At 37.2% G+C, this 23,289-nt stretch overlaps 2 protein-coding genes across 2 annotated transcripts in view; one reads left to right on the top strand and one right to left on the bottom strand.

Annotated features, from left to right (window-relative positions):
* The window catches only part of IGFBP7 (insulin like growth factor binding protein 7), a 76,643-nt gene extending 68,876 nt beyond the window's left edge, over positions 1 to 7,767 (top strand). The window contains exons 3-5 of the mRNA XM_061420276.1: positions 4,970 to 5,086; positions 6,021 to 6,147; positions 7,506 to 7,767. Of these exons, the coding sequence (XP_061276260.1) occupies positions 4,970 to 5,086; positions 6,021 to 6,147; positions 7,506 to 7,525 (264 nt within the window). The 3' untranslated portion in view covers positions 7,526 to 7,767. The remainder of the gene's footprint in view (positions 1 to 4,969; positions 5,087 to 6,020; positions 6,148 to 7,505) is intronic.
* POLR2B (RNA polymerase II subunit B) overlaps positions 7,687 to 23,289 on the bottom strand; it is a 45,215-nt gene continuing 29,612 nt past the window's right edge. The window contains exons 16-25 of the mRNA XM_061420267.1: positions 23,029 to 23,197; positions 16,464 to 16,560; positions 15,406 to 15,500; positions 14,085 to 14,335; positions 13,915 to 14,004; positions 13,336 to 13,443; positions 12,326 to 12,439; positions 11,755 to 11,915; positions 8,446 to 8,641; positions 7,687 to 7,933 (exon numbers count right to left, since the gene is read on the bottom strand). Coding sequence (XP_061276251.1) covers positions 7,844 to 7,933; positions 8,446 to 8,641; positions 11,755 to 11,915; positions 12,326 to 12,439; positions 13,336 to 13,443; positions 13,915 to 14,004; positions 14,085 to 14,335; positions 15,406 to 15,500; positions 16,464 to 16,560; positions 23,029 to 23,197 — 1,371 coding nt within the window. The 3' untranslated portion in view covers positions 7,687 to 7,843. The remainder of the gene's footprint in view (positions 7,934 to 8,445; positions 8,642 to 11,754; positions 11,916 to 12,325; positions 12,440 to 13,335; positions 13,444 to 13,914; positions 14,005 to 14,084; positions 14,336 to 15,405; positions 15,501 to 16,463; positions 16,561 to 23,028; positions 23,198 to 23,289) is intronic.

Genomic DNA, 23,289 nt, shown 5'->3' with positions numbered 1-23,289 from the left:
AGGCATCCCTCCAGGCCTGCTTCTCAAGGACTATATAATATTCCAACTGTGGGTGTTCCATAGTTATTAAACACAATTTCTGTGTTTCCAACTTTTTATCACCTTAAATAAATATCACCTTAAATATTTGAGTATACATATCCTACATGCAACTGACTTTTTTTCCCTATAGGATAGATTCCCCCAAAGATACATGATTAGGTCAAAAGATTTATTTTAGTCTTAATAGACATTGTCAGAATATTTTCTTTTAAAAAACATTTTACCACCTGATTTTAATAATTATGAAAATGTTAAACCTGTTGGAGGCACTGTACCTTTTGAGAGAACTCCTTAGTACCCTCAATACAATAAACATTTCTTATCTGCAGTGTCTTATGCATTCTGCTAGTGTCATCGGTTCCTGCCTTCAAGGAATTCCGTCTGGTTTCTTTCCAAGTGAAGTATAGTTGATTTACAACGTTGTGTTAATTTCTGCTATACAGCAAAGTGATTCAGTTATAGATACATATTCTTTTTTTTTACATTCTTTTCCATTATGGTTTATCATAGGGTACTGAATATTATTATCTGTGCTATACAGTAGGACCTTGCTGTTTATCCATTCAGTATGCATTAATAGCTTAACATCTGCTCATCCCAACTTCCCACTCCATACCTCCACAAACCCCTTCCCCTCTTTACATCCGCAAGTCTGTTCTGTCAGCCTCTTTCTGTTTTGTATTAATAGATGGGTTCATTTGTGCCATGTTGGATTCCACATGTGAATGGTACCATATGGTGTTTCTCTTTCTGCTTTACTTCACTTGGTATGACAATCTCTAGATCCATCCATGTTACTGCAGATGGCATTATTTTGTTCTTTTTATGGCTGAGTAGTATTCCACTGTATACAAGTCCACATCTTCTTTATCCATTCATCTGTCAATGGATATTTCGTTGTTTCCATCTCTTGGATATTGTGAATAATGCTATGAACATAGGGGTGCATGTATCTCTTTGGATTATAGTTTTGTTTGGATATATATCCAGGAGTGGGATTGCTGAATCACAAATTAAAATTCTAGTTTTCTGAGGAAACTGCATACTGTGTTCCATAGTGGCTGCACCAGCTAACATTCTCACCAACCGTGTAGGAGGGTTCCCTTTTCTCCACAACCTCTCCAGCATTTGTTATTTGTAGAGTTTTTAATGATGGCCACTCTGACTGGTGTGAGGTGATACCTACCATTGTAGTTCTGATTTGCATTTCTCTAATAATTAGTAATGTTGAGTATCTTTTCATGTGCCTATTACCATTTGTATTTCTTTGGAGAAATGTCTATTTAGGTCTTACCACTTTTCGATTGAATTGGGGTTTTTTTTTGTTGTTGTTAAGTTGTACGAGCTGTTTGTATATATTTTAGTGTATGGGGAGAGGGTATATTCTAAATTCATTGATTTACGTGAGGCTATCCAACTTTCCCAGTACCACTTGTTGAGGAGACTGCTTTTCACATTGTGTATTTTTGCCTTCTTTGTCAAATAGTAACTAACCACGGGCGTGTGGGTTTATTTCTGTGCTGTTCCATTGATCCATGGCTGTTTTTGTGTCAGTATCATGCTGTTTTGATTACTGTAGCTTTGTAGTGTTGTCTGAAGCCTTGGAGGGTTATGCCTCCTGCTTTTTTCTTCAAGACTGCTTTGACAATTCTGGGTCTTTTATGGTTCCATATAAATTTGAGGATTACTTGTTCCAGTTCTGTGAAAAATAGGTAATTTTTCTGTCATGGGTAATATGATAGGGATTGCATTCAATCTGTAGATTGCTTTGAGTAGTATGGCCATTTTAACATTAAATTCTCCAGTCCAAGAACATGAGTTGAGTGAGTTAAAGTTGTTCAATCGTGTCTGACTCTTTTCCACCTCATGGACTATACAGCCCGCCAGGGGCTCCTCTGTCCATGGAGTTCTCCAGGCACGAATACTGGAGTAGGTAACCATTCCCTTCTCCAGGGGATCTTTCCATGTCCTTGAACCATCTTCAGTTTTCTTTATTGTTTTACAGTTCTCAGAATATGTCTTTCACATCCTTGCCCAGGTTAATTTCTAACGGTTTTATTTTGGGGGATGCAATTTTGAAAGGCTTTTTTTTTTTTTTTGCATTCTCTTTCAGTATTTCATTGTTAATGTCAAGAAATGTAACTGATTTCTGTATGTTATTCTTGTATCCCGCTGAATTCATTTATCAGTGCTAGTAGTTTTCTGGAATTGTTAGGGTTTTCTATATACAGAATCATGCCATCTGAATATAATGACAATTTTACCGCTTCCACTTGGATTATCTTTTTTCTTGTCTGATTGCTGTGGTGTCAGATTACTTTCTAAATTCATTGTAGCAGTTCACCCTTCCCCTCCGCAATGTATGGGTATCATTTCCCTGCATACTCACCAGCACTGAATATTACCCCTTTTTAGTTTTTGTTAATGAGGAGTAGAAGTATCATTTCATTATTGCTTTTATTTCCTTGACTATATTGAAAATATTTTCATATTTAGATTTTCTTTTTATATGAGTTATCTGTTTGTAGCTTTTACTCTTTTTTCCACGGGGTTGATTCTTATTATCATTTTGTGGTTTTTTTGCACATTCGGGATAATGACCCTTTGTCATGTATTACAGATTCTTTTCCTAGACAACCATTTTGTCTTTTGTTTACAGTAGCTGTGGAGCTGAAAATTATTATAGTTATAGATTCTATTTCATCATAAAGTTCTGAAACTTCACCAGAAAGGCACAGCAAATATGTTCTAAGCTGCATAAAAGATCCCTGAAAGTCAGTGAATGCTTGAACATCAACCTGTAGGAATCAGACTAATGCATAATTCTGCAGTCATTGGCACTTTTTTCTTAGTTATTGCTTGTTACAGCTAAAATACAACTGGAGAGGGCTGAGATGACTTCCTGGGTCTCCCTCTCCTCTGGTTCTCCTCCTAGTTGAGTCTGTGGTGAGCAGTGACTTCTAGGCAGTTTTTTCTGCTGTACAAACCTCCAGTCCATACACATATGTAGAACTTTTGTCAGCCCAGCCTGCATCTTTTTCTCAAACTGAAAATGTATTTATCAACAAGTTCCCCTTACATAAGTAATGTGGTAAAGGAGTTTGCTGTATAAAAATTTTCCATGTAAAAATTCTTTGTACTTCTTTCTGTATGTTTTCTACATGGTATAAAACATTTACAATATGTTAAATATGAGTTCTGTTGAATATAGGTATTCATTTTCCAATCAAGTACTTAAAAGTTTCTTGGTACAGAGTGAGTCATTAATTGGCAGAGAACGCTATTTACTGAGAGCTACATGAGCTGAGGAGAATCAGCTCAGTTGCCAAGATTCACTATTTGATGCAGTAGTATTTTTCTGCTTTGGTCACATACAAAATCCTTAAAGAATTCTGAATATCAAGACTAGAGACGTATTACTTTAACCACTGAATCAAATTAATACTTAAAACCATTATTTAAAACCATTTTTAAGTAACTGCTTCAAAATCTGCACTAGTATAAACCATTTATGCCAGCTACTTGGGGAAGAGAAGGGGAAAAGAAGCCTATTGAATTCATCTGCCTTTATAAAATTCATTTGAGAAAAATACAAAGATACCTAATTTTCTCTAGTAGTGGCAAAATGGGGACTCTCAGGGGGAAAAAAGCAAACAGGTGAAAACCAGCCACTCCAGATCAGTAACGCCTAGGGTTTGTTTTTGTTTTTTTTAATAGAGTAGGAGTTAGCCTAGATTCCACATGGTGTAGAGTGCCAAGTCCAGTGTCATGAAGCAGAAAAAATAAAAGGGTGGTTCTGATGCTGAGACAACAGCTTAGTAACTGTGTGGTGGCAATGGGCTCACAAGTAAGAGAAGCAACTCTGATGTAAAGTGTCCAAAAAAATTAGATACTATGGTCTAACTCAAGATTTGCTTAATTATAAGAGGAAAGGAAAACTACCTATTTGAGAATGTAAATCCATCTTTCTAATTACAAAGGTTAATAGCACTAAACATCAACCTAACTCTTATAGATGGCCTGGGATGGAAATAAACATTGCCTCGTGTATTCTTAGATATATATTTTTAAACCTACCGTTATCACAAGCCTTAAAATATTTATACTCTGTGTCTCAACAATTCTGCTTCTAGAAATTTATGCTAAATGCATATATATGGAGAGGTTATGGGTAAATTTTATTGTTTTGTGAATCTTTATATAATATTTTCAAAAGTTTATATAATGAACACATATTAAAAGTTTGCCTTTTTAAATGAGGGGAGGAAAGTAGAAGTATTCACTAGTGGCCTCAAGCCAAGGAAACTGAGTTTTTTCTTCATCTTTCTGAACCTCATCATGACATGCACAGGTATACGCACCAAGTTTTGCTGTAAGAGAACAATGACAGCTTGTACTTGACAGGCATTTTTGCTCTCAGGCCTTTTAGTAAATCACTTGATGAACAAACCCTTAGCCCTCTGAACAAAGTGACGGTATTGGCTTTGGACTTATTTTCTATTGATGAGGCTGTTAGAGGAAGAGCTCCAGGAGTCGGGCTCTTACACAAGGTCCCAAGTATCAAACCTAAGGCGGTGACAGTTTGTCAAAATGGCATAGGGCACACAAGGCCCAACACTGACAAGCAGGATTTACAAGGGTGTGAGTGAATGATGGTAGCCAGTGGCAGGGAAGTATGAGTTTATATTCCCCAAGCATGCAAAAAAATACATTAATTTTAAATATACAAGCTTAGAGGAAGGAGTAAAAGAGAATGTATATTCTACGTAAGTATTTAGGAGAGAGTAACATGGAAACTGCTAGGCTTAATCCAGCTGGAAATTCTCATGTATACCCTGTGCAATTCTTGAAATACTGACCACTTCCAAGATGATGATTCAGTGCAGAGAACTCAGACTATTCCCCTGCCTCCCCGCTTTTTTTGCAGGTAAAAAGGGGTCACTATGGAGTTCAAAGAACAGAACTCTTGCCTGGTGACCGAGACAACCTGGCCATTCAGACCCGAGGTGGTCCAGAAAAGCATGAAGTTACTGGCTGGGTGCTGGTGAGTACCAAGAGCTGACAAATATTTCACTCTTAGAATTAAGACACAGCAAACCTGGTGAAGGTGCCTAATGTACTGCCAGGCTCAAAGTATTTGCCTGCTCTTCCACATCTCTATCGGAGAAGGCAATGGCACCCCACTCCAGTACTCTTGCCTGGAAAACCCCATGGACAGAGGAGCCTGGTAGGCTGCAGTCCATGGGGTCGCTAAGAGTTGGACACGACTGAGCAACTTCACTTTCATTCACTTTCATGCACTGGAGAAGGAAATGGCAACCCACTCCAGTGTTTTTGCCTGGAGAATCCCAGGGACAAGGCAGCCTGATGGGCTGCCGTCTATGGGGTCACACAGAGTCAGACACGACTGAAGTGACTTAGCAGCCACATCTCTTTAGAACAGTCTTACCACAGAGCAGCTGTTTCTCTTTCAGAGGAAACGTAAAAAAAAAAAAAAAAACAACAGCTGGAATTTATTAGGATGTGTTGGAAATAACCAAATAAATGAGAACCAATTTTTGCCCCCTAGGTGTTCAAAGCAAAAGGGAACTAAATGACCCAAGCATTATTTTTATCAGTTATTACTTTATTTTACTTGACCTTTGATAACCATGGACATGCAAGGCTAGTGTCCCTAGTTCTTAGATCACATACCTACACCAAGGTCTCCCTCAAACAAGGATATGTGCACCTAGCCTGTTTTTAACCTATGCAGTGATCTAAAGTTGTCCATGGCTTTTTCTCAGAGAAAGAATCCTCCTGGCAGAGCATTTGATAGCTACATAATTACTCCTAGCACAGGACTAGTACTATTTCTAGCAGTATCTTTGCCATGAACCCTCTTGGTCATGTTAGGAAACTTATGAAATGACTTAATTAAGGCCACTGGAAAAAGATGACCACCACAGAGAAACTGACGATCTTTTTTTCTTTCACAGGTATCTCCTCTTAGTAAGGAAGATGCCGGAGAATATGAGTGCCATGCATCCAATTCCCAAGGACAGGCTTCAGCATCAGCAAAAATTACAGTGGTTGATGCCTTACATGAAATACCAGTGAAAAAAGGTAGGTAATATATCTCATAAGCATTTAAAAATGACTAGTGCTTTTGTTTGGGCTTTCCTATGGCTCAGGCAGTAAAAAATCTGCCTGCAATGTGGGAGACCTGGGTTTGATCCCTGGGTTTGATCCCTGGGTTGGGAAGATCCCCTGGAGAAGGGAATAGCAACCCATTCCAGTATTCTTGCCTGGAGAATCTCATGGACAGAGGAGCCTGGTGGGCTACAGTCCATGCGGTCGCAAAAGAGTCAGACACAACTGAGCGGCTAACATTTGTTTACTTAGTGCTTCTGTTTAATAAAGCACAGAACCAAGTATAAAAGTATCAGACAGCTCTTAATGAAATTCTGTTGATGTTAGGAATCCACAAGGGAACGGCATTAAGTATGTAATCAAAATTTAGAGTGCATGGCTCCAAAAGAACATTCAGTGGTTGATGGAATGCTATTACTATGACTTAGATGCTTTTACTTTATCGTACATGTAAGAGTCAAAACTCAAACCTGATTAGAATGGTTTATATTTCCCATAACTTTCTATCTTCACTGCATTTTCCTTGATGATGTGACTATTATATTAAATTCCAATTTAAAAGGAAATGATTTGTAGACAATTCTGGTCCTTCACTTTGAGCTTTTATAAGAAAAAACCTGAAAGAGTATATTGGCAGGTATTCAATTCTGTTCTGCCTCCATCCACTTCACTGTCAAAATCTTCCTCTTAAGCACCCATCCTGGCGGTATGAGAGTCATGCTACTTTCCATTTATATAGTTCTGTTAGACTGATGTCTGAACTGGTTTTTTTCTTAAGCTAAAAATAAAAACAAAATTTATTGTGAGGATTTGTAAAAACCATTCTATTGTGTGGACCACTCAGCTGTGGTATGAAAGGAAGAAATATGAAGTAAAGATGTGTTTGGTCAGATTCTTTTCAGCCAAGATGTGTAAAGCCAAGTGACGGAACGAACAGCAGTAGCTCAGAGGCATGTGTTTGAGCCTCAGCTCTGCCACTGATTATTCCACTTTCAATTCTGAATAAGAACTGGAAGACAAAGGAAAGTTCCTTAGTCTCTCTCTAGCTTATCTTGCTCATCTAAGAAATGTGCTTCTCCCAGTTCTATAATAAGGTCCCTCTCTTACAGATGGACCAGTACAAAAAAATCACCTTCCACATCTAAAAATCATATACAGGTAGTTCAAATTCAAAGAGCACTCCCACTGCCCACCATATCAAGTTATCCTCACACATTCTTTATCCCACATTTTAACATCTTCATTTATTGGGAAACACTACACTACCTCAAAATTAGAAAATAAAACCATATCCATATGTGTAACTAGTTTTTATCTTTTTTTTTAAACAGGTGAAGGTGCTGAGCTGTAAACCTGCAGAATGTATTAGTCTGCATAGCTAAAAGTAGTCATGGGTAACTACAGCCTCCTGTTCTTGCCTAGTAACCAGTTTCTTTTCATCCAGTCCACTAACACTTTAGCTATATTCACTGATTTTACACAGTGAAATACGAAATTAAGATAACACACCAAGACTATCTACAAAAATTTATTGTCTATTTACAGAAGAAAAGCATGTGTATCATTAAAACAAATAAAATGTGTTTTCTCACAGCGCAGTACATTTTTGTTTAAAAAAAATTTTTGAAGCTGTATCACAGAAACAAGACACAAGGATTTTTTAAAAGAGCTAAACACTCATCATTCGAGGTGCAATACTCATGGACATGAGTTCCTGAAACAACAGTTTGCACGCATAAGGCATTCGAACCAAAGAGATCTGGGGAAGGAGAAAAAAGAGGTAATTAGCAAAGCTGTATTGAAGCAACCCCACTTCCCTACCCCAGGAAAAGTCAAAGACCTGGCACTAGAGGCGATGAACAAACGAGTGGGCTGCTAACACTCATCCTATCACCTTGGCCTATGGTGGCTCTTTCTCCTAACAGGCCTTGGTATTTTACCCTTTTTGTCAGACTTAATTTATATTCACCCTTCTCCATGAAAAGTTTTTTTAAAAAAAAACACACTCATTGTTTAAAATTCCTTGTACAAGACCTTATTATTTCCAAAAGATGAACAGCTTACAGAAATTACCACGCTAAAACTTAAATTAGTTTTTAGAAAAACAGAATTGATATCTTTTTCTTCATTTAAAACCAGGAATCTTACAGAAAAATGCTACCAAAATTGTGAAAACACCCATCTGTTCACCACACTAAATCTGCCTGGATGATGAGGCAAACATGGTTATATCCTGAATAGATAATAACTGCCAGGAATGTCTGTACATACCTGGGTTTTATTTCGGCAGCCCCTGCATTCGTATGTATGGGTCCTGGTGTTCGCAATTGCCATTATTCCACAAAGATTGCAAACGTGAACCTGATACGGATCTGACGCCTCAAACAACCTCTCCCTTAGAAACTGGGCTGCTCCATGCGCGATCTGACAGTCTCGTTCCATCTCTCCAAAACGCAAGCCACCATCACTATTACGGGAAGAAACAACAGGCTATTTCGTACTGGTTTTCTATTATCAATACCACTTTGACTAATGGCAAATATAAAAAGTAACATTAGTAAAGAATGGCGATGGCACCCCACTCCAGTACTCTTGCCTGGAGAACCCCATGGACGGAGGAGCCTGGTGGGCTGCAGTAAGAGTCAGACACGACTGAGCGACTTCACTTTCACTTTTCACTTTCTTGCATTGGAGAAGGAAATGGCAACCCACTCCAGTGTTCTTGCCTGGAGAATCCCAGGGACGGGGGAGCCTGGGGGGCTGCCGTCTATGGGGTCACACAGAGTCGGACATGACTGAAGCGACTTAGCAGTAAAGAATGAGAACTAGACTCCAATTTTTCTACTCTTGTCTTCTGTCAACATGGTTAGGAGGCTAAGAAGTCTACCAACTATTTGATGTGCACTAGAAGGTCCCCAAACAGAGTAAACACATTAATTTCTTAAGTATAGCATATACTTTTTCAAATAAAATACAATGACATACAGAATAAAATCTTGTAACATTATCATTTAACTTATTTGAATTCATCTGTATGCTAAAAATGTAATAATAAAAGTTAATCTAAATAAAGTAGCTTCTCCACGAGTGAGACTCCCAAGCAATCAAACCTGAAACAATAAATGCACATTGGCACAAGTAATGGAAAGAACAGGTGAATCAGTCACAGGTTTCCCCAGCTTAGTAAGTGAAATGAAATGCATTGTTCTGATAGGCAGGCAAGTAGATGGTAATGGCTTCCTTAATATTCTTCTATATAAAAGATAAAGAATGGTTTCATGGGAATATACACACACACACACACACACATATATATATTAATAAAATACATATGATTAAAGAGCTTCTAATGATATTACCAAAAACAAAACACTTGGTCAGCTTTAGAGGATTCTAAGTAACTGACCCATCATTTTGAAAACTGGTAAATAAAAGCAAAGAATCAAGCATTTATCATGTCTTTTACTATATGAACTATGTCACCAGGTAACCAGATGATGAAACAAAATTTCTCTCTATGAAAGTATTCCAGCTAATAAATGAAGGAATGATAAAATTAGAATCTCATCAGTCTGCAATCACTATTTAATTAAAGGTTTTAGGTAATGAACATTAATGATCATTAATAGCTACTGAAGTCACAAAAGAAAAACAACCAGATATGGAAAGTATACAACTTTGAATACTGCCTTTTAAGTATTACTACTGAAGAACACAAACCCTTTACCTCATCAAGGCTCTAAATCCAATTAGCTATTTACAAGAAATAGGCACACACAGCCCAGGAATGCAATCAACAAAAATCCAGACTGTGAGAGGGAATTCCCTGGCAGTCCAGTGGTTAGGACTCAGCGCTTTCATTGCTGGCGCCTAGGTTCAACCTCTGGTTGGAGAACTAAGATCCCACAATTCAAAAAATCCAGTCTGTGAGAAACCCTCCATGACAAACAATCCAACAAATAAAGTGCAAGGAAAAAAAGTTACAGGGTAACCCATAGATTAAGGAAAAAATACTTGAGACATATCAATCAACTACAAACCATGGGCCTTATTTGTATCCTAATTGAAACCAACAAACGTTTTTTAAAAACTATGCAACTGTCAAGAAAATCTAAACACTAGATATTTAATAATATTAAGGAGGTATGGTGATTGCTTTTATTACTTTCCTATCTTCTAAAGCAGGCGTTCTGAGAGTGTGGTCTGTGGACTCTTAAGGGTGAAAACTGTTTTTATAATAATACTAATGACACATTTGCTTCTTTCACTGTGTTGACATTTGCACTGACAGTTGCAAAAGTAACTGAATAAACTGCTGGAACCTGAACACATCAGGTGGGTAGAACCATACTTTACTAGCAATCATATTCTCCAGTGTATCTGAAGGGTGAGAAAATCAGTTTTATATAAAGAATGTCATTAATGAAGCAGTAAAAAAAATGATTAGTTTTATTCAACTTTGACGCCTGAGTACATAGTTTTTAACAGTCTGATAAAATGAGTTCTCATAAGGCACTTTAGTTGTATACTAAAGATGGTGGCCTTGAAGTGCCTGCACAATTCTGAACTAGTCACTTTTATCATGAAATATCTTTTATACCTGAAAAAACAGCTGACACCAATCATGTTAATTTGCCAACATTAGCACCAACTATGTTAATTCAGCCTTAAGATATTTGGCAGACATTTTTTTCACTCAAGGAAAACAATTTTAAATATTTGTTGTAAATGATTAAAAATCAGAGTTTCAATGAAAGAGGAGAATTTTAGAAAAAGAAAACCTCTATCCAACACTCTGAGCTTGATAACTTCCCAATACTTAAAAACTTTCTGATGACATGGTGGTGATATTCACAAATGTGAAATTTTTTTTTTTTTTGATATAATGAAATGTGTCAACATGTAAAAATCTACACAACTCAATGAAAATATTTTCCAAATAACCAATTATGAGACTACGAAACTACATAAGTATAAAAGATACACTCAAAGTATAAGACAGGCCAATGGATTTCAATATAAAAGATTCATTTAAGTGGTTCCAGATTCTACATCACAACTAACCTTTCAGAAAGGACAACTTGTCACTCTAGTGCAGCATCAAAAAAAAAAAAAAAAAAAATTCAGTCACCTGAAAATTACTAAAATATTTTTCCCCTTCAGCCATAAATCTGTGTGAGGTCACATAGTTAATTATAAAAAATGAAATCCTGCAATGGATTAAATGCAGAAGCAAACACAAGAATCAAGAATCCAGCTATCTTCTCACGAACCAGTTCATTAAGATTTGCAAAAAGAAAAAAAAAAAGATTTGCAAAAAGATAAACCAATGTCACTTATCACTAAATTTATCCAGAAAATATTTTTCACTTAAAATGTTATTTATGTTAATATATAATGAATTTGTTACTGTTATTTTTTAAACCAAGTAATAAATATTTTAAACCTTTCTCAGTTTTAACTTCTAACATGATAAATATCAAAAGATACCAACTCCCACACAAAAGCCTTTTAGGATCCTGGACTCAAGAAATATGAGAACAATTCTTTTATATAAGATCAATGATGCAGCTCTCTTACCGAGATCTACCCTCCATCGGCTGTCTATTTAGAATCTGAATAGGTCCCCGAGCGCGAGAATGAATCTTATCATCCACCATATGCTTCAAACGCTGGTAGTAAGTAGGGCCAATAAAAATCTGTGATGTGATTTTTCGACCAGTGAATCCATTGTATAAGACCTGAAACAAGCAGATTTTTAAGTACAGACTTAAAAATTACTAAACAAGTTCAAAGAATATATGTACATATACTATACAATTCCATTTCTATACAAATCAAAACAGACTAAAATAATCTATGCTGTAAAAGGAGTAATTGCCTTGGGGTGGGGGTATGAAGGTAGTGACTGGAAGGAGACACGAGACAGCATCAGGCATAAAAGGATTCTGATCATTTTCTTTAAGGTCTGGGTGCCAGTCACACCTGTGTTCACTTGGTGAAAATTTATCAACCTGAGCATTTATGACTTATGTATATATCTGAAGTATGTGGTATACTTCAATGAAAGATTTATTTTTTTAAGAATGAAATAACACACATGCAAAAAAAGAATATACTTAACAAATAACCAGTGTAAAAGCAAACATACCTCATTTCCTCTGAGATGGTAGCCATAATCAGATAAAAGATTAGAAATCTTCTGCACATTAACAGCATCATTGAATGGAGTGGCATCACCAATTTCACCCTTGTTAGCTGATACCTTTAAAAAGAAAAGTAATGTTTAAAAGGTTGCTTCCTTCTGTCTCTCTTTAGAAGTCTATGTTAATACAAATACAGTCAGTTTAAAAAAAAAAACACCTTTTTAAGAAAGGGAAGATTGGGGTCATGGAATTGGGGTCACCATGGTAAGGAGCATTCCAGCTCACTTCTACTCCTGGCTTCTGGATATCTTTGAATATGTCCCATTAACACTGTCACTGACTCACCTACTTGGTTGTTGCAAGAATTGAATTAAAATTGTACAAGAATGCAAAAAAAAAAAAGGGGGGGAAGATTTTGAACTTAAGGTTACAAATTAACTTATCTATCTATGTTATGGAAAGCTGTAACATAGGGTTCATTTTATTAGCATCTTACATAAAATAGAACAAACTACCTTTTAAGTCTTCAAATAGGAAGCTCTCTGTGAGACCACATACAAAAAGAATGAGACTCTCAAATATTTCCTATGATTCAAGGAAGATGACATTTTAATCCTTAAAACCAAGCCATCCATGTGTTAAGCTGTAGCTACTCTACCTTAATAAGATCCTTAAAAATAGAAAACCTCCACTGAAAGACACATGCATAGCTAATATTACAGCTATAAAACCATTAGGTTCACAATGAACTAACCACCACTTACAGAAAAAAACCAATCAAAAGAATAACCATATATTCAAAGACTGGATATAGTAAATTTTGCAAGAATTTTTAGTCATAACTTTGCAAATTTTTGCAAAAAGACAGACAGACATAATCAAACCAATTAAAAGCAGGAAAGTAAGTGTCACACTGGCTTTTTCCACAGTACCCTGGCTCAGAATGAGAGAAATCACCTAACACTTTGGAAGAAACATCAATTTGAGACCTATATCTGTAAAGAAAATCTCTTACCTTCCCTTGAAGACATTCAATCAAGTGACCAATGGTCATACGAGAGGGGATGGCATGGGGATTTATGATGATATCAGGGGTGATACCTTCACAGGTGAAAGGCATATCCTATAAAGGAATTTTTTAAAAGACACTTGAAAAACTTAAATCTCTTAGCTACAGAACTAGAACTGATTCCCCTTCATCTGAACTTTTCTATGTCCTAAACTCTGTTCAACATAGTACGCATGCTAAGTTGCTTCAGTCGTGTCTGACTCTTTACGACTCTATGGACTGTAGCCTGCCAGGGTCCTCTGCCCATGGGACTCTCCAAGCAGGAATACTGAAGTGGGTTGCCATGCCCTCCTCCGGGGGATCTTCCCAACCCAGGGATCGAACCTGCAGCTCTTATGTCTCCTGCAGTGGCAGGCAGGTTCTTTACCACTAGCACCTGGGAAGCCCTCAATATAGATGTTCACCTACTTGTTCAGCACTACAACTGAAAGTCAAGCCGTTACTGCCTCTGGGCTCTTAAGTTAAAGCACATTTTAATAAAATGATCAATAAAACTGTGAGTCAGAGGTGATGAAAGATACCTACCTCCTGTCTATACTGAATACCACAAGTACCCTTTTGACCATGTCGACTAGCAAATTTGTCTCCAATCTGTGGAATTCTAACAGAGCGTACCTAAATTCACATAAAAATAACTTAGTTAGGTCATTCTGGTTTACTTTCTATAAACAACAATATGACAAAGCTATACTTACCCTTATTTTACAAAATTTATATCCTTCTTGGTTGAGAGTTACCATAACCTGATCCACAATGCCCGTCTCACTAGTCCTGAGAAAAGTGCTACAGTCTCTCTTTGTATAGCGTCTATTAGTGCCCTCCAATTCATCTTCATTTTCAGGCAAGGTGACTGTTTTGCCTATAATAACATCATCTCCTGATACACGAACTCCAGGAGCTATCAAACCATCATCATCCAGCTTGTCATAAATAGCATGTCTCATACCTGAGAACAAAGAGAATTTTCTGAAATGGTAATACCATAAAGAAAAGTATTTAAAATGTCACATAATCCCTCTCTCAAAAAGATTAAAAAGCAAATATATACATCCCTTTTAACCAGAGAGAAGTTCAAAGGAATATCTAACACATGTTACAGTAACATGCCCTTATTCCAAACATTACAAACAATTCTGAACTTTAAAAAAAGGCACTGGACTGAGTACTGGAAAATCAAGATTCTCCATTTGCTAAGTGACTTTGGATAAATGTGTTGCCATCTTTTGCTCCCTATATTACATGAGAAAGAGTTATCTATGTCCTCTATACAAAATCTCCCACAGAAAACTTGAAATCTAAACTGTAACCTTAACTCCACTGAAAATCAGTTCACTACTACACAGAAGCACCCACAGGAAATGTGAGTACAAAAACGTGTTACTTCATGCAATACTGTTAGAAGCCAAAACTGTAGCAGATATTCCCCCAGGACATCCCATCCATCCCAAAAGCTGTATATAGCTTTTAAATGTCTGTAAAAACAGTAACTAGAAAATAAATCTGAGTTTTTCAGAAGAAACAAAGTTGTAGACATTCTCTCACTATTTATCTGCTAAATATATACATATACTGTGGCCAGACAAACACTATGGTCACATCAGAATGTGAAGAGGGGAGGAAATTCCCATGAAAATACGTAAACTAAGGGACAGGACACGGTACAAGTGAGAATGAGGCTGGGTGTGTCCCATGCAATTATATGGCCTCTCTTCTTTCCTAAATCCTTTCCTCAATGCAGAATAGAAGAATAGACCTAACAGAATAAAAGGACAGAAGAATAGACCTAACAGAATAAAAGGATAGAAGAACAGACCTAGCAGAATAGAAGGACTATAGTAAGCCCACTCCAGCTGTAAAGACTTCAGGCAAATATATCTATTTCCTTAAATATAAGCTCTAAGAATGACTAGCAAACATACTCCCACACTGCATAAAGGAGGGTGGGAAGACAAAACCCAGAAAAACTAATCAGGAGTTAACTTTGAATTCCATAATTTCACTGTCAGTATCACTTACCCTGGCAAGTTTCACGTGTAGGCTTCTCAAAAACTTCTTCTTGATCAAACCCTTTTTTAGATTCCTGTTCCTTGTATGATCGATAGAAAACAGACCTAAAAATACAGGGTTCTAAAGTGAACTTTATTTTCCTTTAATAATACAACTTAGAACATACCAATAATTTTTACTTAGTTGATATCTGGTAATTTTAACCACGGCAATTAAACTATGAATCTAGGACAGGAGTTAACTGTATGAAGGGTCAAACTTAAGTCCTAAGAGCTATTACACAGGTCACCCATGTAACATTTGATACTTAACACAGCTTGAACTATGAGAACAGGAATACTAAGTCCAACCCTCGACCAAAATAAGAATCCCTCCCATAATAGCCCTCAGAGATGGTCACCCAGGATCTGCCCCAGTGCTTCTACTGAGAAATTTATGATATTAAGCTATAATGTCCAACTCTGGTCTGATATCCTCTGACAACTATACAGAAAAAATCTATCCTCTCTTCTAAATTCTCAGTTTTTTAACCAATTTTCACATGCCATGGATTTGTGATTAATGTTCGACAATCAAACTGAATAACAGAAAATAAGACTGAAAAAGAAAAATACTATAATTTTAACAGTAGTTATTTAAGGGTCCTAAAACTTTTAGGTTTATCTTTACTTTTTAGAGCTGATTTCACCATTTTAACCCCTATACAGGCAACCATACAACAACCTATGTCTGACAGGTATCCACAAAGTTTTATGAATGGAGACAGATTACCTATCTTAACAGAAAAATTTATCTGCTGTCAGATCAACATTTCTTCTTGCCTAACATTCAAAAAATTTGGACACACACGTCACACCTTTTTTTTTCTTTCTGGCTGTACCATGTGATACGTGGGATGTTAGTTCCCCAACCAGGGGAACCATGCCCTCTGCATTGGAGGTAGAGAGTCTTAACCACTGGACGACCAGGGAAGTTCCCACATCTATTTTTAAAAAACTTTTTTAAAAAATTAAAATATTAATATTTCCACTATATCTGTATTTTGGAAACTGTTATAAATAGCTGACCTGAAAAAGCCGCGGTCTACAGCTGAACGATTCATAATAACAGAGTCTTCTTGATTATATCCAGTGTATGATGCAATGGCTACAATTGAGTTGATACCTGTAGTATATTCAAATAGCAAACATTAAAGCATCACATGAGAAACAAAGAAAAATCACCTCTTTCTTTTAAATCTATCCTATTTAACTATATTTACCGCAAATGTTTTCACCATGGTAACTGTCAAAGTCTACTCCTCCTGGAAGAGCAATCTGTGAGAAAACTACTCTGATGGTTAAATGTTTAATATAAGCAAATCCTAATAGTAGTCACTCCCACTGTATCCACTTTCTAGTCAGTGATTATATACATGTAACCGTATATTTATAAAGTCCCTCCCCCAACCAGGTTTCATGGTTCTCACCAGAACCCTGTGCCATAAACAAGGCAAGTATTATTATTTGCCTTATTAGAAAGATCTAACAAAATAAGACTTATCCATGATCTCAAAGTTAATAAGCAATAGAATCAGGTTCCAGCTCTTGTCTCCTGACTTTAAGTTTGACCTGGTACTACCCTGTTCCTCTCTTCGCAGCCCTGCTCTGCTCCTAGATCCTCTCCCTATACTACAAAGAAAAGTGGTATTATCTTTTCTACCTCAATTTTATTTAGTTGCTACTGCCAAAACTATTTTTAATGAGACCTTAAGACTTAAAATATCAAGTATTGACAAACAAAACTGATAAACCTTTAGCCACACTCATCAAGAAAAAAAGGGTGAGGGCACAAATCAAAAATTAGATATGAAAACAGACAAGCTACAACTGACACTACACAAATATAAGGAGTCAGAAGAGATGACAACAAGTGACTATATGCCAATAACATGAACAACCTAGAAGAAACGGACAACTTCTTAGAAAAAGACGGAACCAGGGAGAACTAGAAAATACGAACAGACAAATCACAAGTACTAAAACTGAAACTGTGATTTAAAGTTTCCAACAGACAAAAGAGTAGGACCAGATGGCTACAGAGGCAAACATTTAGAGAAGAATTAAGACGTATCCTCCTGAAACTATTCCAAAAAGTTGCAGAGAACAGAACACTCCTAAACTCATTCATTCTATGAGATCACCATGACCCTGATATCAAAACCAGAGAAAGATACCACAAAAAGAGAAAATTACAGGCCAGTATGCCTGATGAACACAGACACAAAAATCCTCAACAAAATATTAGCAAACTAAAGAAAAAACAAAACAAAACAAGAGTTACCACATAATCCAGCAATTTCACTCCTGGGCGTATATCCAGAAAAGACGAAAACGCGAATTCAGATGATACACGCACCCCAGTGTTCATAACTGCACTATTTATAATAGCTAAGGTACAGAAGCAACGTAAGTATCCATCAACACGGTCAAGCTGTATAATGCAGAGAAAGTACATAAAGATGCAGGATCCTCAAGGTAGGGGGGACCTGAAGATAGATGACATTTGCAGAAATCCCAGGGTCTTGGGAGATGTGATGTGCTCCTACTGCTATGGAAGCCAGCAAGAGGACTTAACGTGACGTTTGTGATACATGGAATGGGCAAGACTTCCCTTGCACATCCTCACGACATACAGTGCTACCCTATGGCCCTCCCTCTCGTCCAGGTGACAGAGCCTGTAGATGCTAAATGGTCTTGGCCCTTGTAGGGCTTTCCTCCTCTGCTGTGACAACCCCTGATAGCCCACACACGCTATATCTACTGCATCCCAGGAAGCAACCTCCTCCATCCTACAACCTTTATCCAAGGTACGCAGGCAAGTCTGAAAGATCAGATAAATTTAGCTAAAAGCAGTAAACTTCTGAATTTTATTTCTAATACTTTCTTCTTAGCTTAAAAGCCCCAAATCAAAAAACAGTGTAGTGAAGAGGAAAGAGAACAAAAAAGGAAAATGGAGGAAAGACCTATTTCTGGTCTTAAAAAAAAAAAAGCCAGAGTTTGCATTCTGGGTTTACAAAATAAGTTGTACAACTTTGGGCAAATAACCTTTCTGATCCTGTCTCCACATCTGTAAAACAGAGAAGATACAACCACCACTATTACTAATCAATTAACATTTATTTCTCCCTTATGAACTGGTAGGCACAAAGCCATGAGTTTTAAGTGGATATAACCATTTAATCATCACAAAAGCTTTGAGGCAGTTTGTAGGTGAAAAAACATCACAAAACTTTTATGATGCTTAGAAATAATATGTGTGAAGTACTTTGGATGGTATTTCACAAACTGCTCAAAATATACCAATAATTTTTAAAACATTATCTGTTATTCCAAAGACTATCAACATGTGAAATCTAGGATTACAATTCATCTGTCAGTCAGGCTGTCCCCACCCACTTCAAACCTCAGTTCAGCACTAAGGAAGCTCTAAGTACCCTGAGCCACTTTAAATCAAGGTGAACTTCTGTCACAAGGATCTCTGCTCCCAGAAGATACTATCCAAGGTAATAGTACCCTATAAAATAGGAATGATACTAATCAAAAGATCACTTAAGATAACCCAGTCTGCCCCTTCGCCTTAGAGATCAGAATCTGGTCAATGCAGCTGGCATATCAAGCAGGGACAGAGCTAATTATTTAGCCAGGAGGGTCAGGAGATTGGTTACATCGATGTGTGTGAAGTTGCTCAGTCGTGTCCAACTCTTTGTGACCCCATGGACTGTTGCCTACCAGGCTCCTCTGTCCATGGAATTTTCCAGGCAATAGTACTGGAGTGGACTGCCATTACATCAACAGATGTAGCAAATAACTCAACATACTGGGGACAATGGGAGCCAGGTTTCTCACTGTCAGAGAATGGAGTTCTAAAACAAACACTACAGTGTTGTACTGGGAGATATGGTATAAACTCATAGTTCTTTAGTATATATAGATATAAAAATAGTTAAAAGTGAGAGGAGTATATGCATGCATATATTTTCCTAGCTCCAGCAGCTGAGAGGACCTAGAAATGATGACACTCTAATACCAAGGACCAAGCCTAGCACCCAGATTTTGGTTTCCACACACTATCCTTCACTAAAAGAAGAAATGGCCAAGTCCAAGTTTAGGGGAAGAAAGGCACAAGATGAAACAAAAGGTAAGGAAGTGCTTAAAGAATGATGAGGAGCTAATGGAGTCATCTTGAAGATGCTCTCACTGGAAAATCTGGGATTTCAGCATCAAAAAGGAAAGAATGATAAAATTAGAAGATCACCATTTGGCAACACTTACACAGTAAACTAATGTGAGATAAAAAATGGGATATTTACATCCTCTCAAAGTATCTTCTAACAAAGACTTATTACTCACTTAATAAGACTGCTAGAAGACATATCAATAACCTCAGATATGCAGATGACACTGCCCTTATGGCAGAAAGTGAAGAGGAACTAAAGAGCCTCTTGATGAAAGTGAAAGAGAAGAGTGAAAAAGCTGGCTTAAAACTCAACATTCAGAAAACTAAGATCATGGCATCCGGTCCCATCACTTCATGGCAAATAGATGGGGAAACAATGGAAACAGTGACAGACTTTGTTGGGGTTTTTTTGGACTCCAAAATCACTGCAGATGGTGACTGCAGCCATGAAATTAAAAGACGCTAAGAAAAGCTATGACCAACTTAGTGTATTAAAAAGCAGAGACATTACTTTGCCAACAAAGGTCCGTCTAGTCAAAGCTATGGTTTTTCCAATAGTCATGTATGGATGTGAGAGTTGGACCATAAGGAAAGTTGAGCACTAAAGAATTGATGCTTTTGAACTGTGGTGTCGGAGAAGACTCTTGAGCGTTCCATGGACTGCGAGGAGATCCAATCAGTCCATCCTAAAGGAAATCAGTCCTGAATATTCATTGGAAGGACTGATGTTGAAGCTGAAACTCCAATACTTGGGCCACCTGATGCAAATAACTGACTCACTGGAAAAGACCCTAATGCTGGGAAAGATTGAAGGCAGGAGGAGAAGGGAACAACAGAGGATCAGATGGTTGGGTAGCATCACCAACTTGATGGACATGAGTTTGAGCAAGCTCCAGGAGTTCATGATAGGGAAGCCTGGCATGCTGCAGTCCATGGGGTCGCAGAGTAGGACATGACTGAGTGACTGAATCAAACTGAGCAAGTACAATACTTATATTTAATAAAATGTGGAGAAGCTTGACAGTCACTATCTTAATTACATGATAAAAGTTAGAATCACTAACAATGGGACATAGAGACAGCATATGCCTCCTGACATGATGCCCTAAGAATGAAGCACCAGTTCTGTTAGCCCTGCCAAGAATTCATAACCTGAATATAAACCACAGGAAAAAACAGTCAAATTGAAATTGAGAGACAATGTATAAATTAACTTGACTGGACTCTTCAAAAATGTGAAGGTCATAAGAGACAAGGAAAGACCAAAGAACTGTTTCAGACTAAAGAGACATGCAGAATCCTGGATTAGACCCTAGACCCATAAAGGACATTATGAGGACAACTGGCAAAATCTGAATTTGGGGACTACTGATTAGATGGGGATCAGTGCTGACCCCCTGATGGTGACAGATGTGCTGTGCAGAATATCTTTGTTTTTAGAAAATATACACTGAAAAATTAAAGAGTGATGGGGCTTCCAGGCCTGCAACTTACTTTCAAAAGGTTTAGGAAGAAAAAGAAAGGGAAAGAACACTGCAAGTGTGGTAAAATGTGAACCCAGAAATCTGGATGGATAGTATACAGGAGTTCTTTTTAATAGTCTTGCAACTTTTCTGCAAGCTTTAAATTATCTCAAAATAAAGTTTTAAAATAGCTGACAAGATTAAGGCATGAAGCAGTAACAAAACTGAAAGGCACGTGGTCCCTACCAGCCATGCCCTTACCACTTCATATCAGTGCCAAAGGAACATTCTATTTCAAATTCAATTCTTCACAATATTTCTTTTCTTCTCTAGCCATTAAGAAACTATCATCTAAATGTCAAGAAAACACCGGCAATGCAAACACAGACCAAAGATCCCGGCACACTGCAGACAGAGTAACAGATTCTGCTTTTCTAGTTTCTTTTTCTAGACAAGAGTAACCCCTTGTGGAGGACTCTTAAATCATTCTAAGCTGTGAGAATCTGCTATCAAAATGCTAGATCCCATATTACAGTAAATGGTTTAAAGCCACTATTTACAAGGTACACTTTACTAAATAATGTTACCCACAGTCAAAGCCAAAATTGTGCTAATATGGTAAGACAACAACTGTGTGGAAGAACCGTGCTGTCTCCTTTATATTCAACTCTCTTATACCCTTCAGACTTCTCTGCACTATTTCAAGAAACTGTTGTTCTGAAATCTCTTCCTGGAAATTCCAGGGTTTTCTCCTTATCAGATTCATTTCAAATCTCTTCTCCTCCTGATTTCTTTTCCCCAAGTTCTGGCTGTCTCTGACTTTATTCTCACTCTGAATTTTCCCTGAGCAATTTCAGTCATCTATAATTATCATTAACATAGCAAAAACTTCACAGCTCTTGATTTGACATTTCTTCTAACTGTATTTGCAACTCACTGTTGGAAGATCATTCCTGAGATGATGTGGCAGCAACTCAAAATCAACATGTCAAAAACTGAACTTGTTATCTTACCTCTAAAACCTCTTCTTTCAATCTAAAGAGAGTGGATGTACGTATAACTGACTCCCTGTGCGGTGCAGCAGAATATAACACAATACTGTACATCAACTATAATCCAATAAAACTTAATTTTAAAAGTAGAACCTCTTCTTTCTTCTAACATGCTCCCAATATTATTAATAGTCTCTCTCTCTGCTAGATCACCCAAGCCGAGAAGACCAACAATATTTCCAATTCCTTTCTTCCCTCTCTTCATAATTTCACATCCAAACAGTAATCAAGTCCTATCAAATGTATTTCAACAGGTGTTTCAACCCCTTATACTTTTTCACTTCTTAGTAAGAACGGTACCAATTCTCACTTAGACCACTGCAAGAACCTCTAAGTTATCTCCCTACTTAATACCATATCTGACTCTATTTTTTAGGTGGCAGCCAGCATGACATCCAAAATAAACTTCCAACTGTAGTACTTCCGTGTTCAAAAAGGCTAGACATTTTCATTCTCAAAATAAAATTCAACGCGCTGTTTCCATCTCATGAGATCAAGTACCATTCCCATGCATTTATACTCCATCCACACTAAATTAAGTACTGACAGTTGCCTTCATGCATCTAGGCCCTAGTTCAAACCATCTCTCAAATTCAATTACCCTTTCATCAACTTTACTCTGGGTCAAAATGCTACCTCCCCCATGAAATTGGCACTAGACTCCAATAGGAATCAATCATTTCTTTCACTCTGTGCTTCCAAAGGAATCTATATCTCCATCATAATACTTTCCACACATTTACCTTTTTATTTAATTGTGCTCATATTTTCCTGCCACAGTGTAAATTCTATGAGAACAGAGACTGTATCATATGCATTTTATTAATCCTTCAAAGCACCCACAAAAATGCCTTAACCATGGCAGGATCTTACAAAATGTAGAACAAAACTGAACATACCTGCTGGCAGCTCTCTAAATCGTAGATACTCCATAGACCGTGTAGTCACAAGTGGTTTTTGAGGATAATACAGAACATGGGCCAACGTATCCATACGAACATGAAAGTTGGTGATATAAACCCCCATAGCCTGCTTACCCATAGCAGACTGGTATGTGTTTCTAGGGGACTAAAAGTAGAAATGAAAAGCACAATCAATGAAAATGTATTTACTTCTAAATAAACAGACTCTACAGGGTACTTCATAAACCAGAAATATGG

Source organism: Bos javanicus, chromosome 6 (assembly GCF_032452875.1).
Source record: "Bos javanicus breed banteng chromosome 6, ARS-OSU_banteng_1.0, whole genome shotgun sequence".
Classification (NCBI taxonomy): Eukaryota; Metazoa; Chordata; class Mammalia; order Artiodactyla; family Bovidae; genus Bos; species Bos javanicus.
This window is presented reverse-complemented; position numbering and strand designations above follow the sequence as displayed.